Here is a 16,977-nt window from a genome sequence, read left to right on the forward strand (position 1 = left end):
ATGTAGTTCTGGAGAAAGGAGCAGTTGTAGAGTGTTGGGGTTCTCGCACCTCTAGGCTAAATTTGGGAAGTGTATGAGGAGCGAGCGAGCGTCAGGGTAAAGGGGGCAGGGCTGGCTCTTGGGATTCCTTTCCCTCCAGATCTGGGCAGGTGGAGGCCATCTTTGTATAATGCTCTCATTAAGCTCTTTATGCGGAAAAAGTTTCCCATATGGAAAAAGTTCTCTCATATAGAAAAAAGGTGGCGGAGTTCTGGAAGAATCGCAGAGGCTCAGTACAGGGTGGATCCAATCAAGGACCCCACGGAAGGAGCCTAGTTCCACCAGCCAGAGGCCCAAGTTGTCAGTTCCCACCGGAACAGACCGGTAGTATCTGAGGTTGGGCACCTCGGTATTTTGCAGTGCCCCCTTTGGCTTCCCCCCACAACGCACACCCCGTGGTGACACCGTTAGAAATGCCCATGCTGTAGGTTGGGGAACGTGCCCCGTCATACCTCTGCTCTGAGGACCAGCTGGGTGCAAAAATACTAAAGATCCCAGAGATTCCAGAACACCCCACCTCATTTCCGGAGGGACAGAGAAACAGCTTTGATCTGTAATTTGAAATTTCTTAGTCATGAAACCCTCCAAAATTATGTTTTAGACTCTTGGGTAAGGGAGGGCAGCAAGGATGTCTGAACATAGGCTTTTTCACGGCTGTCATGGAGACTCTGGGAGTAGAGATCAAGAACTTTGGGTACAGGGACAGGTATCTGCAGAATGGAAGACTGCGTCTCCTGAGATGAGGGGGGTGAGGGAACATCTAGGTTTGGGGGATACTGAACAAATGTCAGCTGGAGGGCCCTCTTGGGGGTGGCCCTGCAAGCTAGATTGACCCATTATTTTGGGTAGAGGGAGGCCACTAGCTATTGTTATGTGTCAAGAGGGCACTCAGGGTCACCCAAGGGAAGTACTGAGATGGTGGGGGCCAGAAGGGCTCAGGACAGGATGACTAAGAAAATGCATCTCAGTTAAAGGGGCTTGGCAGGAGCCCGAGTGACTGGTTCCTCACTGCCAGATCCTGTGGGGTAAGGACACAGAAGGCAGCTTTCGGGGTGAAGAATTTATTTACTGCTCGCCCCCCCTTGGCCCCGCCAGCCTGGGCTCTACCAGTAGTAGCAGTCAGGATAGGTTTCAGACACAAACTCAGGGTGGATGACATAGCTGTTTCTCTGGGGGCCACCAGTCTTCTTGAAGTGACTTGTGTCCCATCTGTAGGGAGAAATGGGTCAGCCCTTTTGGACCCTCATAGGTCTGATTCCAGTTCTCAATGCTAACTGTATCCCAACATTTTGCCCCTAATATTTATCCCATGCTCCAACACTGACCTTCTGACCTCAGGTTGTACTATTAAATTTCTGATTCCCAGTACTGGCTCCCTAACATTAATTTCTTATTCTCTATTTCAATCCCTGAACCTAATGCCCTGATCTCTTGACTCTGAGCCCCACTGCCAACCTGTAACCCTTGAAGGCCAGAACCTCAGAGCCCTCTCATGGAGGGTCCTCCAGTCCCTTGCCAGCTTTGATGACCCCCATGACACTAGCGCCCCCTGGTGGCATCTTCCGGTCAGTGCATCGCAGAGGTCGGTTCCCCGCCACTGCCCCCCCCCCCCCCCGCCCCCGACAACTCGTCCCTGCGTTCCCCGCTGCGCCAAACGCCATTTGGGCCGAACTTACCTAAGGTTCGGACAAGGGTAGTATGAAGGCGGGGGAGTTATAACAGCACATTGCATTCCGGGCCGGTGCTCGTAGGGCGATACACTCCTGGAGAAGGAAGTGGTGGGCCCGGAGAGGAAGGGCCTCAAAACCCAGACTAAGACCCTGAGCGGCGATCTTCCCCTCGGGCCTCTTCGCTCTTCAAGACCCCATCAAAGCATCACCTCTGGGATGACACGTGAAAGTCCCTAGCCTCGTTAGGCCTGGTTTGCGCTGCCCAGCCTGGGCTGTGGGAGTACGCTGGACTCTGGGGGTGTCGGGCTCCAGTCATCGAAGAGCTGGGAGCACCCGGGTCCTCTCCGTTGAAGGGGAATTATTCCAGCACTAAAGCCATTTCTAAGGCTCAGCCACTATCTCGCTCCCCCTGCCCTTGTAACAGATGAGACTCAGCCTCACACAATTAATCAGACTTTTTGCCTGGGGAAGGGCGGGGCAAATCACGGTGGGGTAGGGACAAGATCTAGGACCCCCTCCCCCGCATTTCCCCCAGAAGCTTTCTAGACCACGAACTTTGGAGTTCTCCCAGGCTCAGCCTGCCTTGATCGCCACATGGTGCCGGAAGAGGATTGCGCCGCAGTCTGGGTTGCAGCTGAGCTCTTGGGCCTGTTTCCTCAGCAGTAACACGTTATGCTAACTTCAGAGGTGGTGTGGTGTTCTAAGGCCAGGACCCCTCTGGTAATACAGTTACCATTTCCTTGCTCACATAACAACCGGCAATGACCCTGCCCATAGATGGTGACCCAAGACCTAGGAATAGAGGCCGCTTTTATGAGGACACATGGCACTCCAGAGGCTAAAACCTGCGTCCCTATGGCCAGGTGTCCAGGTAGGGAACAAGGTGTGGGAAGGGGATATGACAAACAAACCACCTTCGGGCCTCCAGAGATAGGTTGACCTTGAGCCCAGTTTGGAAGGGATAGGGCCGGGAACCTGGGGGAATTTTCATGCAGGTTCTCTGGTCTCAGCGGTCCCCTCAGGCCCTGGGGTAGGAGGGCTGGACAGGACAGGGCCTAGTAAGTGGATAGATGTGGCGGGAGGCACGGTAGGGTCGGCACAGAGGCAGAGCACAGCTGGAACTGGTGAGGGTTGGGGTGCGCACAGCTGGGGTAAGGCTGGACTTGCAGGTGGGCGGGGCGGGGGGATTCGGGGGTATTAGGGGCTTGCTGGGGAGCGGGGCCTGCCTAAGGCAGGAGCAACCCTGCGAACCTTACAGTCGGCTCTTCTGTGCACAAAGGCCGGAAGCGGCGTTCTGCGCAGGGTGCTCCAGTGACGTAATAGTCCATCCCACGCAGACAGTAGTGGCGGCCAGAGCAAGGGCTTTCATAACCCTGGAAGGGCAGGCGGCCGGGCACAGAGTCCACGCACCCGCACCGGCGAGTGATCTGCGGCAGCGGCTGGTTCCGTGACAGCGAGTTCAACATGTTCACCACCACCTCGCGCTCTGCACCCACGGACCCAAGCCGGAAAGACCCAGATACAGAGTTACAGGAAAGGGAAGAGACAGAGTCAGAGATAGGAAGAGATGGAAACAAAAACAGCGACAGATAGAGGAGACAGGGTTACACCCTCTATCTTTGGCCTCTGCCTCATCCCCCAGGTCCCATCCCACCGTCCCTCTGGTCTACCATCTGTTACCGTAGGCGTTGAGTCGTTCTGGCTTAGGAGGGCACTGTAAAGGCATTCCTCGAATAGCTGTCTCCATTCCGGCCTCCTGAAAGTGGCACACATGCTATCTCAAACTCTGACCCAGGAGAGTTCCTCCTTTTGGGGATCCTACCTGAACACCCAGACCAGTCCCAGGCTGTGTCTTCTCCCGCGCTTCAGATGCTCCCCTACTCTCCCAGGCTCTCAGTGTTTTGGGTTGTCACCTGGCAACGGGTACTCCGCCTCCGGGGGGCGGGGGTGGAGGTGGGGGTGTGGTGGGAGTGGAGGATGTGAAGGGAAGGAAATGGAACTATAGATGGATGGGGTCTGGACCCTAGGCCTTTGGCACCCTTGCCTCAGCGTTTGCCTTTGATTTTACCTCTCTTTGTCTACCTGACTCTGTAGTTATGTCTTGGAGTGTCTCTAACTGGGGAGAGGTAGTGTCAATATTATAATATTGCCTGCCCATCAGAATCACCTGGCAAACTTGTGAAAAATCCTGATTCTTGAGGAAGTTCTGATTCAAAACGGTTCAGTCAAGGGGATCAACCATCAGTTACAGTTAAGAACCTCTACTCTGGCCTTCGGTCCTCTCAAATTTCCTCTTCCCTCTGGCCTGGGCCTACAGCTGGGCTCCTTCCTATCTCCTTGGAAGACTCTCCTGTATCTATCTGCACTGCCACTGGGTGGCCTTGTTCTTCCTTCTCTTGTCCTTGCTCACATCACAAAGGAGGGAGACTCAACCTCTCATTAATGAGACTGTGTGGGGAGGGGCCCCGTGGCAAGCTTCAGGAAGGTAGCAAGTCAGGGATGCATACTCGTGTCCCCACAGAGCCCAGCCACAGATTGGGATCCAGAGGACCCAGGAGCTGTTCATACAGCTCCACTCCTGGGCTTCCCTGTCTCTTAGAAAATACAAACCCTAGTTTCACACTTGAGAAAGAGCCCTGGAGTGTTGTTGGTGGGAAAGGGATGAAGAACTAACAGTGAGATATCAGTCACTGTGTTTGGAAGTGGAGGGAGATGTATGTCCCAGACCCCAAGCATCTGTGCGGGTCACAGTAGATACCTTAGGTAGCCGGGGAAGGCATGTGGTATATTTGTTCCAGCCGGTGCAGTTGTAAGGTCCCATCCTCCATGTGTTATACCGGTCACCACATAGGTAGTATGGGGTCCATTTGTCTACTCGATCATGGGGATGGAAGCATAAGATATTGTTATTCCTCATTCTACCCCAGGATCTGTGTCTCCATAGATGTTTCTCCTCTGATCCCCAGCATAAAACTAGACTCTTACTAATATCCCTCAGGCCAGGCAAGCCCAGCCGGGGCCCAGATTTACACACTGAGATGCAGCCCATTTTTCACCTAAGGCAAGTTTCTGAGTGGGGTCTGGATCCTTTGAGCTGATCACTTTGCATCCTGGCATCAACCTCTCTGAATTAGCCAACCCTAAAATGGATTCTCTTCCTATTTCCTCCCTCTTATCTTCCACATCCAGGTTCCAAAGTTTGCTTATTCTGCCTCTTTAAAACCACTTGAATCTATCCCCTCTTCTAGTCACCCCTGTATCTCTGCGGTGCCATAACAAGGAGACAATAACATGTCGTGGTTAATAAAATGGGCTTCACAGACATTTGGTGTTCAAATCTCAGCTCTGCCAAATAGCTCTGTATGACCTTGACTGAATGAATTAATTTCACTGTGTCTCAGCCTCCTCAGTTTTAAAATGGGGGTAATAGTATTATTTACCTCATAGGGTTGTTGTGAGATTTAAATGAGTTCATACACGTAAAACACTTAGAACAATGCCTGGCACATAGAACTTCCCTACCTCCTTTTGAAATTCTACAATCCAATCTCTACACAGATTTTCACAAATGAAAATCTGACCAAGACACTTCCTTACTAAAAATCCTCCAAAGCCCCACCCACCCAGTCTGTCTTGAGACCCTCCATGATCTACTACCCTAACAGTCTGAAAGAACACATGCGCAAGACACTAGGAAAGGAGGTCCAGGAGCCTTAGAGGAAGAGCAGGTGTGTGTATGTGTGGGGCAGGGTGTTGGGATTTGGAGTTCTGGATTGGCGAGTTGGACATATTAAGTATGAGGTGTTTGAGGACATTCAGGTAGAGTTGACCATAACTCGGATGGAATTCTAGGAAGAGGTCGAGGGTAGAAATAAAGACTTAGAGTTGTCAATTAAGACACTGGTTAGATAAAATGGTCTCAGGAGAAGAATAAGGAGAGAAGAGAGCTCAGATTAGCACCCAGAGGAACCCTGCATTTCCAGAATGAGGGGAAAAGAAACCCAGGAAATGGAGGCATCAGAGAAGCTGAAGGAAGGAAGGAGTATCAAGAAGTAGAGGCACTTCAGTGGTTCAGGCAGTTAAGCGTCTGCCTTTAGCTCAGGTCATGATCCTGGAATCCCAGAATCGAGTCCCACATTGGCCTCCCTGCTTAGTGGGGAGTCTGCTTCTCCCTCTGCCCTTCACCCCTCTGTTGCTCTTTCTGTCTCCCAAACAAACAAACAAACAAACAAAATCTTTAAAAAAAAGAAGTAGAGTGGTCAGAGAGTGAAATTCATAATGTAAGGCTCATAAGGTAAAGATTGAAGAGTCTCATGGATGTGGTAATTAGAACTACACAAGAGCAGTTTTAATGTTTGAATGTAGGAGATGAAGACTCCCAATTTCAATTGGATAAATATTTATCATCAATTAATTCAATAAACACTTATGAGGCTTGGTTATACTAGATGGAGGGCACAGCTATAAATAAGAAACAACTCTGCTCTTTCGGAATGTACAGTGAGACATCACAAACACCTAACCAAATGGGAAAGATAATTTCTCATAAGGTGTAACAAGGAGTGAGGAAGTAGAGACAGTGATATAGACGATGTTTCTAAGAATCCTGGGTGTGAAGGGGAGGAACAAGAGAGAATTTTTAGGCAGGAAGGGGTTAGAAAAGGCTTCCAGGTCAAGGGGAAGGAGGTGAGGTGGGGCAGAGAGATGTAGGAGAGATGGAGACACTGGTGAAACAGGGTCACTAAGAAGATGGGAAAAGATGGCCCTGGAATATACCTGGAGGGATTTGTTCGGAAGAGGTTAATACTCCCTCCATCTCTCTAGGGATAGGACCCAAGCCTCTTCCAGTTCTTTGGCACAAATAGGGAATTCCCAAAAGGGAGGTCCTGGATCTCCTCCTCCAGGGTCAGGGTTAGGGTCAGATCAGATGGTTGGGAGTCAAGCCGGAGCGGAGGTGACTGGAGAAGCCCAGATTATGGGTGGGGATAAAGTTGATATGGGATCAGGGTGGAGGTCAGGATTCAAGTTGGGATCAAGTTAAGGGTCATTGTTGAAGTCCCTGAGCAGGGTCATCGTTGCGTAGGTAAGGAGTGAGGTCCTACCTTCTTCTTGACAGAGCCAGTATTTCTCAGGAAAGTAGGGGTGGCCTGATATAGAACCCTTATAGCTGTAGTCCTGCACGGCACATTTGACCATCTTCTGCAGGGCTTCAGGATCCACGTGGCGCTGCATGGTCTGAGTCAGGCCCTGGGCAAGGGGAGAGGAGAGAAAATGACTAGGTGCCTAAAGACCCCATGTCCTGCTGGACCCAGACCCAGTGCTTATTGAGAAAGCCCGGTTGGGTGTCTTCCCTATGCCAGAGGTATCCCCATGCCAGTCTTGGCCTCCTCTGTGTAGTTCTTTGTTTGAATCACACTTTCTTCCTTTCTTTCTATCCAAGGCTAGGGCTTGGAGACAGGAATTTGTCCTCTGAGTGCTTTTCTGATGTTCTCATTTCTGTCCTTTCCTTGACTGGGACCTCTTTAAGGGCAGAGCTGGATGTTCCTGTTTTCTTGCAGACTGTGCTATCTGGTAGCAGGGCCTGGGTCTCCCCAAACAGACCAACAAGCCCCTGGTATAACCTGGAGCCTCAGGAAAGTCTGGCTGCCCTGGGAGCCAGCTACCTGATGCAGGTGTTTTGGAAGGGAGTGCTTTCTGGGAATTTGGCACCTTGAAGGAGGTGAAGGATGCGGCCAGAGGGAAACCTAATTTTAAATCTCCCTGACTCCAACCTCACCCTGACTCTACTGTGGCTCTGATCTTGACAACAATATCACCCTTGACCCTGACACTCACGTTGCCCTGGTGCTTATCCTACCCTGACCTTTTTCCTAATTTTGGTTCAGGCCCTGGTTTCCTCTGCTTCTTGGAGTTTACCTTGTCTTATTTCCTTCCATCTCTTTTTGAGTTAGATCTGCAGAATTCCTGATTAAGACCTGCCTCTGGAGCGCCCTTGTCCTCAGCTGAGGGAAGAATGTCCGTTGTAAACCAATAGACCTCTGCACGCAGCCAATTTGAATATATAATGCTATCATATAACGCACCAATATATAATGCTACCCCAATTCTGGGTCACAGGGGTGGGACACCCAGCAAAGTCTGAGACTAGAAAGGACTTCCTCATAGAGGGCAGCAAGGAGCTGGGATCGTGACACTGCTGCCCGCATTTCCCCCTTATGAGCTGAAGAGCAAAGGCTTCTCCTGGCCAAGATGAGACCTGGTTCCCCCTACTGCCCTTAAACCCCCCCCACCCCCCCGCTGAAGGGTTTCTTGGATCTCTGTGCCCAGCTGAGGTTTTGTTTTGTGGGCAGATCCCGCACAGTCATATTCCATATGGGGGAAAGAGCCACATGACTTGGCATTCCCTTGACCTTTACACACAGACACGCACACACCCAGTAATTTAGGAGAACTCATAGATGACATCAATTTTCCCCTTAGAGGCTTTCCTCACATGTCCCTATCTTTGATTGTCTGCTCATGGTTTATGAGTCGGAAACTAAAAAAGCTTATTGGGGGCACCTGGGTGGCTCAGTGGGTTAAAGCCTCTGCCTTCGGCTCGGGTCAGATCCCAGGGTCCTGGGATCGAGCCCCACATCGGGCTCTCTGCTCAGCAGGGAGCCTGATTCCTCCTTTCTCTCTGCCTGCCTCTCTGCCTACTTGTGATCTCTGTCTGTCAAATAAATAAATAAAATCTTAAAAAAAAAAAGCTTATTGGAGGCTTTAAGGTGTGGGTGGGTTTTGTCAACCAGGAGCATCATTGTAGGGTGGTCTGGCAAACTATTTTTGTTAAATTGTGTCAGTATCTCTAGGTCTTCCCTCTTGAGCTGATCAGATCCTTCAGAAGAGACTTAGTCTTTGGCCTACAGGTAGTGGCCTGGTTGCCAGTGTTCTGAGAATCTAGTGGAGAAGAGGGGAGCTGGGGGAGGGTTGGCATTCAGTATGTGGAGGTTCACCTGTTTTCACTATGGTACCCTGCCCTCAGATGATAGCCCCAGTCCCGAGATCCTCACCAAAAAATTAGCCTTCTGATTTTTGCAGAGATGGGCAAGCAGTCACCCCACAGCATGGAATGGAAGAGGGGATTAGTGGGTTTAACTGCTTTTAAAAAAATATTTATTTGAGAGAGAGACAGAGAGAGAGCATGCCCATGAGCAGGAGGGTGGGGGTGGAAATGGGAGGGGGGAGCAGGGAGCAGAGTGAGAACCAGACTCCTCTCTGAGCAGGGAACTGGATGGGGGGCTTGATGCAATGTGCGGCTCAGTTGAGGGGCTGGATCCCAGGACCCCAAGATCGTGACGTGACCTGAAGGCAGTTGCTTAACCAACTGAGTCACCCAGGCACCTCGGTTTAATTGGTTCTTAAACAGCTTTCAAATCATCCTTATTTTAGCTGTGGTCCTCTCCTATCTTCAGTTCCAGAGAAGTCCAGTATTACCAATTCCTGAGCCTTTTTGAAAATTCCGCAATTTTAAGTTGAATCATGTCTTGTGTTTCCCACTGCTGGCTTTGGATTCAGCTTTCTGAAGTCTGCTGTCAGGTACTACTTGATTGATTGTACTTTCTAGCTTCTGAAATTTTTTGGCCATTGTCCTTTCTTTCTGACTAGTCTTGTGAGTTTACGTGTCAAATATCCTTTTACAGGAGTTTTAGAGGGTTTCAGGAGAGAGTCAAAATACGTATGTTCAATTTCAACCCGGAAAATTATAGTTGTATATTCTTTATACTAATCCTTTGTCAATTACATGTTGCAAATACCTTCTCTCAGTTTGTGGCTTGTATCTTCATTTCCTTTATAGTGTCTTTTGATGATTAAGAAGTTCTTAATTTTAACATATGTGAACTTATTAATCTTTTCTTTTATGTAGTACTTTTGTGACTTGTTTAATAAATACAACCATAGTCTCAGATAATAATGTCCTATATTTTCTTCTAAAAGGAAATAGTTTTATTTTCCATAGTTAAGTCTTTAATCTATCAGGAGTTGCCATTGGTGTGAGTTAGGGATCAGTTTTCTTTTTATCCATCTGGATAACCAACTGTCCCATTGAATAGTCTATCTCCCCCTGCACCCTCCCCCGGCCCCCTGCACCAAAATATAATGCTACCCCAATTCTGATGTATTTTTTCCCATAGCTTTATTTTCAATCATCTTTGTTGTATATTGTTCCATGTATATATGGTCCCATATCTGATCTCTATGATTCATTCTCTATCAATCAGTTTGGCTATTCCTATAGTAATACTATACTTTATAAATGTTAGTCACCCTTCCTACCCACATGCATGTTATACATGTTTATTTTTTTTTAATTTTATTTATTTATTTGACAGAGAGAGAGATCACAAGTAGGCAGAGAGGCAGGCAGAGAAAGGTGGGGGAAGCAGGCTCCCTGCTGAGCAGAGAGCCTGATGTGGGGCTCAATCCCAGGACCCTGAGATCATGACCTGGGCCGAAGGCAGAGGCTTAACCCACTGAGCCACCCAGGTGACCCTATACCTGTTTTTTTTTTAATTATTATTTTTAAAAAGATTTTATTTATTTATTTATTTGACAGAGAGAGAGAGATCACAAGTAGGCAGGGAGGCAGGCAGAGAGAGAGGAGGAAACAGGCTCACCGCTGAGCAGAGAGCCCAATGCAGAGCTCGATCCCAGGACCCTGAGATCATGATCTGAGCCGAAGGCAGAGGCTTAACCCATTGAGCCACCCAGGCGTCCCCCTGTTTATTTTTTTAAGCAAAGTTTTATATTATCCATATACTTTTATACACATTATTAGATTCCTACTGATCTTTTTGTTGACAGAATCATATACAGGTTTATATGTGTGTGTGTATGCATTTGTTTTTTTAAATTATGCTTCCCGGGGCACCTGGCCACCTCATTTGGAAGAGCATGTGACTCTTGATCTTGGGGTCATGAGTTTGAGCCCCATATTGGTTGTAGAGAGTACTTAAAATGAATAAATAAATTAAAACTTAAAAATAATTATGTTTCCTAAATATTTACTGTTGAGGTAAAGAAATGTGATTGGCTTTTTATCTTATATTCACCCAACTTTCTAAATTCTTATTCTAATACTTTGTAGATGCTATGTACACAACTGTATTATCTGTGAATACTAAGTTCTTTGTCTTCCTTTCTTACCCTTGTATCTTACATAATATTGTTTTCCAAAATACAACTTATCTGATATTTTTTTCTAAATTTTGGCACTTTTCTTAATTTAACAAATTAAAAATCATAAGTATTTTCCATTGACATTGGTTGCTTAAATTTAACTCACATTTACCAATTTCTTAGCTCACCGTTCCTTCTTGCATCTCAGACTTTCCTTTTGTGATCACTTTCCTTCTCCCCAAAGTATATCCTTTAGAAGTTCCTTTATTACAGGTCTGATGGTAGTGAACATTTCTATTTTGTTTGCCTGTAAAGACTTTATCTTTCTTTTGTTCTTGAAAGAAAGACACTTTGGGTGCCTGGGTGGCTCAGTCAGTTGAGTGTCTGCCTTCAGCTCAGGTTGTGATCTGGAGGTCCTGGGATCCAGCCCTGCCTCAGGCTCCCTGCTCAGTGGGGAGTCTGCTTCTCCCTCTCCCTCTCCCTCTGCCCCTTCTCCCCGCTCTTGCTCTCTCTCAAGTAAATAAGATCTTTAAAAAATAAAGGAAGGAAGGAAGACACTTTGAAAATGATTCTTCTCTGCCTGTTTTTAAGGTTATCTCTTAAGCTGGTGTTGGGCAGTTCCACTGTGAGGTACTTACAAGTGAAATTCCTATTTATTCTTATCTGTGGATTCATTTCTCTTATTAGTTCTGGAAAATTTGGAGCCTTTTTATCTTCAGATAATGCCTGTTCTCCTTTCTGCTTTTTCCTTCTGGGACCCTGAATAGATGTGTAGAAGATCATCTCCTTCTGTCTTTCATATTGCTTAATGTTTCATTCATTTTTTTTTAACCACTTGGTCTCTGTGCTGCATTCTGGGAAATGTCTTTCGCTCTCTCATTTCACTAATGCTTTTTTTTTTTTTAGTTTTTATTTTAATTCCAGTTAGTTAACATATAGTGTTATTAGTTTCAGGTGTACAATATAGTGATTCAACACTTCCATACATCACCCAATGCTCATCACAAGTGCCCTCCTAATCCCCATCACCTATTTCACCCATCGCTCCTACCCACCTCCCTTCCAGTAACCATTGGTTTATTCTCTACAGTTAAGAATCTGTTTCTTGATTTGTTTCTCTCTTTCTCCCTTTTTGTTTTAAGATTTATTTATTTATTTGAGAGAGAGAGAGAGAGAACATGAGCAGGAGGGAAGGGCAGAGAGAGGAGAAACAGACTTCACTGCTGATCAGGGAGGCTGACATGGGACTCAATCCTAGGACTCTGGAATCATGACTTCAGTCAAAGGCAGACACTTAACCTATTGAGCCACCCAGGTGCCTCTTGTGTCTCTTTTCCCCTTTGCTTTTTAATTTTGTTTCTTATATTCCACATGTGTGAAATCATATGGCATTTGTCTTTCTTTGGCTTATTTCATTTAGCATTATACTCTCTTGCTCTGTCCATGTTGTTGCAAATGGCAAGATTTCATTCTTTTTATGGCTGAATAATATTCCATTGTATACATATACACCTCACCTTCTTTATCCTTTCATCTGTCAATGGACATTTGGGCTGCTTCCATATCTTGGCTACTGTAAATAATGCTGCTATGAACATAGCGGTTCATGTTTCCCTTTGAATTAGGGTTTTTGTGTTCTTTGGGTAAGTACCTAGTAGTGTGATTGCTGGATTGTGGGGTAGTTCTATATTTAACTTTTTGAGGAAACTCCATACCATTTTCCAGAGTGGCTGTACCAGTTTGCATTCCCACCAACAGTGTAAGAGGGTTCCTCTTTCTCCACATCCTCACCAACACCTGTTGTTTCTTGTGTTGCTGATTTTAGGCACTCTGACAGGTGTGAGGTGATAGCTCTTTGTAGTTTTATTTGCATTTCCCTAATGGTAAGTGATGATGAACACCTTTTCATGTGTCTGTTGACCATCTGTATATCTTCTTTGGAGAAATATCTGTTTATGTCTTTTGCCCATTTTATTTATTTGAGAGAGAGAGAAAGAGAGAGAAAGAGCATGGGGGAGGCAGAGGGAGAGAGAATCTTAAGCAGGCTCCCCCTGCACACACACCCCCCACCCTCGGCCCCAGCACACAGCCTGATGCAGGGCTTGGTCTCACGACACTGATATCGTTACCTGAGCCATAATCAAGAGTCAGACACTTAAGTGATTGAGCAATCCAGTTGTCCCTCTTCTACCCATTTTTGGAGTTGGATTATTTGTTTTTGGGGTGGTTGAGTTTTATATGTTCTTTATATATTTTGTATACTAACCCTTTATTGGATATATGATTTGCAAATATCTTCTATCATTCCCTAGGTTGCCTTTTAGCTTTGTTGGTTGTTCCCTTTGCTGTGCAGAAGCTTTTTACTTTGATTTAGACTAATAGTTTACTTTTGATTTTGCTTCCCTGGCCTCAGGAAACATATCTAGAAAAAAGTTGCTTCAGCCAATGCCGAAGAGGTTAACAATATTTGTTCTTCCAATCCATGAGCAAGGAATGTCATTCCATTTCTTTGTGTCATCTCGCTGACACTCTTAAACTGTGTCTAATCTGCCCTTTGGCCCATCTACTGAGGTATTGGTCTTAACACATATATTTTTTATTCCTAAAATTTCTATTCTCTTCTTTTTTACATTTGTCTGGTCTTTAAATATAATCACTAGCTGTTTGCTCATTTTGATGATTTCATTTTATTTTTAAAAATCATAGTAATTATTTTGTATTCTTTAACTGTTAACTCTAATATCTGAAGTCCTCGGAGATTTTAGTCTGTTATTTCTGCTGACTGTCATATGGTGGTTTGTTTCCCTCTATCTCTTATTGCGAACTCAGATTTGATTGGCCTTACTCTGAAGCATACTTGGAAACCTATATTAAGGGTATTTTCTACTACAGAGGATACACATTCATCGTGTGTGTGTGGTGTGTGTGTGTGTGTGTGGTGGGGGCAGGGAGCCAGAGAGCACTACACTTTCTGGGTTATTTTGGCTTAGTTTCTTCACCTCATTTAAGGCTTAAACTCCTGCTTGTAGTGCAGGTATTGGCATTCATTCTCAGGGCATCCTAGGTATACTTACCATTCACCTCCATGTGAGTCCAGAAAAAAAATTAATTTTTATGCAAGACCTAGTTGTTTTCAAGCACTTGAGAGTTTCTAGATCAGCATACTGTCAGAAGCAGAAGCCTTTCCTTCATTCTTAATCCCCCTGCTATCTGGCTTTCACTCCTTTCCACTCACTGAACCTGTCTGGTCAGATTGCTAAGGGTTACTACATCCAAGAGATCAAGGTCTGTGTTGACATTTGACACTGACCTTTGTCTAAAATGCTGTCTTTGTCGGTTTCTCTTTGATTTTCCTCTCCTCTTGTGGCTCTTCCTTTACTTACCTCTTAAATAACCTGTATTCTCCGAAGTCCATCCTTGACCTCTTTCTTGTTTTTCCTTGGCAATCTCATACATTCCTATGACTTTAGCTACCGCCTGTATGTTGATGATTTCAAAATCTGTATCCATAGCCCAGCCCTTTTCCCTTTGCTTCAGATAAGTATATTCAACACCTACCAGATATCTCCTGTTAGTCCTTGAATATTTTTGTCCCAAAAGGAACTCCAAATATTTTTCTAATCTGCAATTCCAAATCTCGGAACTACTATTCCTTTAGTTGCCAGAGCCCTAAACCCAGGAGTCATCCTAATCTCTCCTCTCTTCTTTATACCCAGGTGGTGACCAAGATCTATTGATCTACTTCTTTTTTTTTTTTTTAAGGTTTTATTTATTTATTTATTTGACAGAGAGAGAGATCACAAGTAGGCAGAGAGGCAGGCAGAGAGAGAGGGGGAAGCAGGCTCCCCGCTGAGCAGAGAGCCCGATGTGGGGCTCGATCCCAGGACCCTGAGATCACGACCCGAGCCGAAGGCAGCGACTTAATCCACTGAGCCACCCAGGCACCCCTATTGATCTACTTCTTAAAGTTCCCTTCTGTTGAATGTCAGAAAGCATCCAGGCACTCTCATATTTTTCTGGTGGGCATGTAAATTATTATAACTCTTATTATAGCAATTTGAAGTGTGTGTCAAAAGTCTTCAGGGGCACCTGGGTGGCTCAGTGGGTTAAAGCCTCTGCCTTCTGCTCGGGTCATGATCCCAGGGTCCTGGGATCGAGCCCCGCATCGGGCTCCCTGCTCAGTGGGAAGTCTGCTTCCTCCTCTCTCTCTACTTGCCTCTCTGCCTACTTGTGATCTCTGTCCGTCAAATAAATAAATAAAATCTTTAAAAAAAAAGTCTTCAAAGTGTGCATATCCTTTCTCCCAACACTTTCATGTCTAGTAGTTTGTCCTAAGGAGGTAGTTGATGTCTACGGATATACACAAATGATTATACTAGCAATATTTTGTAAAGAATCTAAATTTCCAATAAGATTCCTTAAACATATTTTGGTACATTCATAAAATAAGATACCATAGTCATTAAAAGGACAGTACAGAATATTTTTCCACAAAAAAATGTACCTGATATGTGGTTATATGCAAAGAGTAAGATTCAAAGTGTTAGTAGACAATGTGATGCCATTTTCATAAAAAAATGTTTGCTTCCTAAAAAGGCATATACTAATAAATTAACAATGGATAATTTGGGTAGTGAGATCATAGGCCTTTTTTCTTTGTGCTTCTCTGGGTTATCTGAGCTATTATCTCAGATATCAGTTATCTGAAATTATTCTGCATTGAGCATATATTTATTTTATAATTATAACCATGATTTAAAAGATTCTCTCCTATTCAAAAGATTCCCTTTTCACTGCCACAGTCTCTCCTTATCTATCACCTACACCCTCCTCCCTTATCCTTCACCACCTCACGGGCTTCCTGCCCTGAGCCCCAGCCCCTCCAGTCTCCTGCCACTGTGGCTCCTCTCACCATTGGGCCAGCCTCTCCCTCTGCTCCAGTTCTTAATTCCTGGAGGATCCCTGTCCCTAGGCTGCCCTTTCCCCTGACTCTTCTCTGTTGGAAGCCTCCTCCCTCAGGACCTCTTAGTAGATCTGCCCTTCAAGAACCAGGAATGCTCTCTCTTTTCCAGCTCTTGTACCAGTACATCCACTGGGTGACCCTATTTTGTTCACTTGTCTGCCGAGAGCTCTTCACAGGCACGGCCTGGCCTTTCTTTTTGTATCTGCATTGTGCCTGGCACGTGTAGATACTCACCATTTGTTGGACGGTACACACAGATAAATTCCCTTAGGCAGAGATCTTGTCTCCATTTTGTGAAAGCTGCACAGACCCCTTGCTCACTCACCTTCAAGTACAGACATATAGACACAAGGAGACTGTGATATATATGCATGAAAACATCCCTATAGCACCTTCTCTGGCATATCCCACAGGCAGCCTCAGGGCCTTTGCATTTTCTGGTCACTCTGCCTGGAACCCTATTCTGTCAGCTCTTCACAGGGCTAGTTCTCTCTTATCTTTCTGGTCTCTGCTTGATATCACTGTAAGAGAGAGGTCTTCCATGGCCTCCCTATTTAAGTAGCTCTGCCTGGTTACTTTCCATTTCCATTACTCTGTTTATTTCCTATACAGCATTTTGGATAATGTATAAAACTTGTTTATTTCTTGGTAATTATCTGTCTCTTTCCACCTCCTACCCTGGTGGAGTAGGAGGGCACCACGAGGACAGAATATTGTATTATTTTATATGTTATTATAAATTCCATGCCTAGGAAAATGAATAAATACATGCATCGTGTGCACATGTGCACACACACACAGATACAAATAATTACAAACACATAACAACAACCACACACTACCGACATTCAGACACACATGACCATACCCTCGCCTGCCCACCCTCCCAGTCTCTACTTACTGGCGTCACAAACTTGTTGGCTTCCCAGGCCCACAGAGGTGGGTCTTTATAGACCTCCTTGATAGAGGTAGGAGCCCTGTAGGAGTCACTGTAGGTGCTGATGGGGGTCTTGGTCTTGCGGGAGAAGAGGAACATAGTGAGGTCTAGGGGATGCCGTGGAGGGCTTTACCTACCAAGGGCTCTGTAAGACATCAGTGACAACCCTCACTGCCAGAAAGCCTATACCTCCAGCCTGGCAGGTGTCC

The 16,977-nt window shown here is 45.9% G+C and overlaps 1 protein-coding gene across 2 annotated transcripts; it reads right to left on the reverse strand.

Moving 5' to 3' along the window:
* Positions 1–1,142: 1,142 nt before the first annotated feature.
* Positions 1,143–16,867, reverse strand: SPMIP6 (sperm microtubule inner protein 6; the record flags this gene model as incomplete). 2 transcript variants are annotated; one of them, XM_080819954.1, is made up of 7 exons in its annotated part: positions 1,143–1,248; positions 1,716–1,802; positions 2,961–3,195; positions 3,390–3,465; positions 4,468–4,583; positions 6,812–6,956; positions 16,733–16,867. In XM_080819954.1, the coding sequence occupies 7 exons, from the start codon at positions 16,865–16,867 to the stop codon at positions 1,143–1,145; spliced, it is 900 nt and encodes a 299-aa protein (XP_080676080.1). The 2 variants fall into 2 exon arrangements, with proteins under 2 accessions (XP_080676080.1, XP_080676081.1); XM_080819955.1 differs by lacking the exons at positions 1,143–1,248; positions 2,961–3,195 and having other exon boundaries at positions 1,753–1,802.
* Positions 16,868–16,977: the final 110 nt, after the last annotated feature.

The sequence above is a fragment of the Martes martes genome (assembly GCF_963455335.1).
Source record: "Martes martes genome assembly, chromosome: 12".
NCBI lineage: Eukaryota > Metazoa > Chordata > Mammalia > Carnivora > Mustelidae > Martes > Martes martes.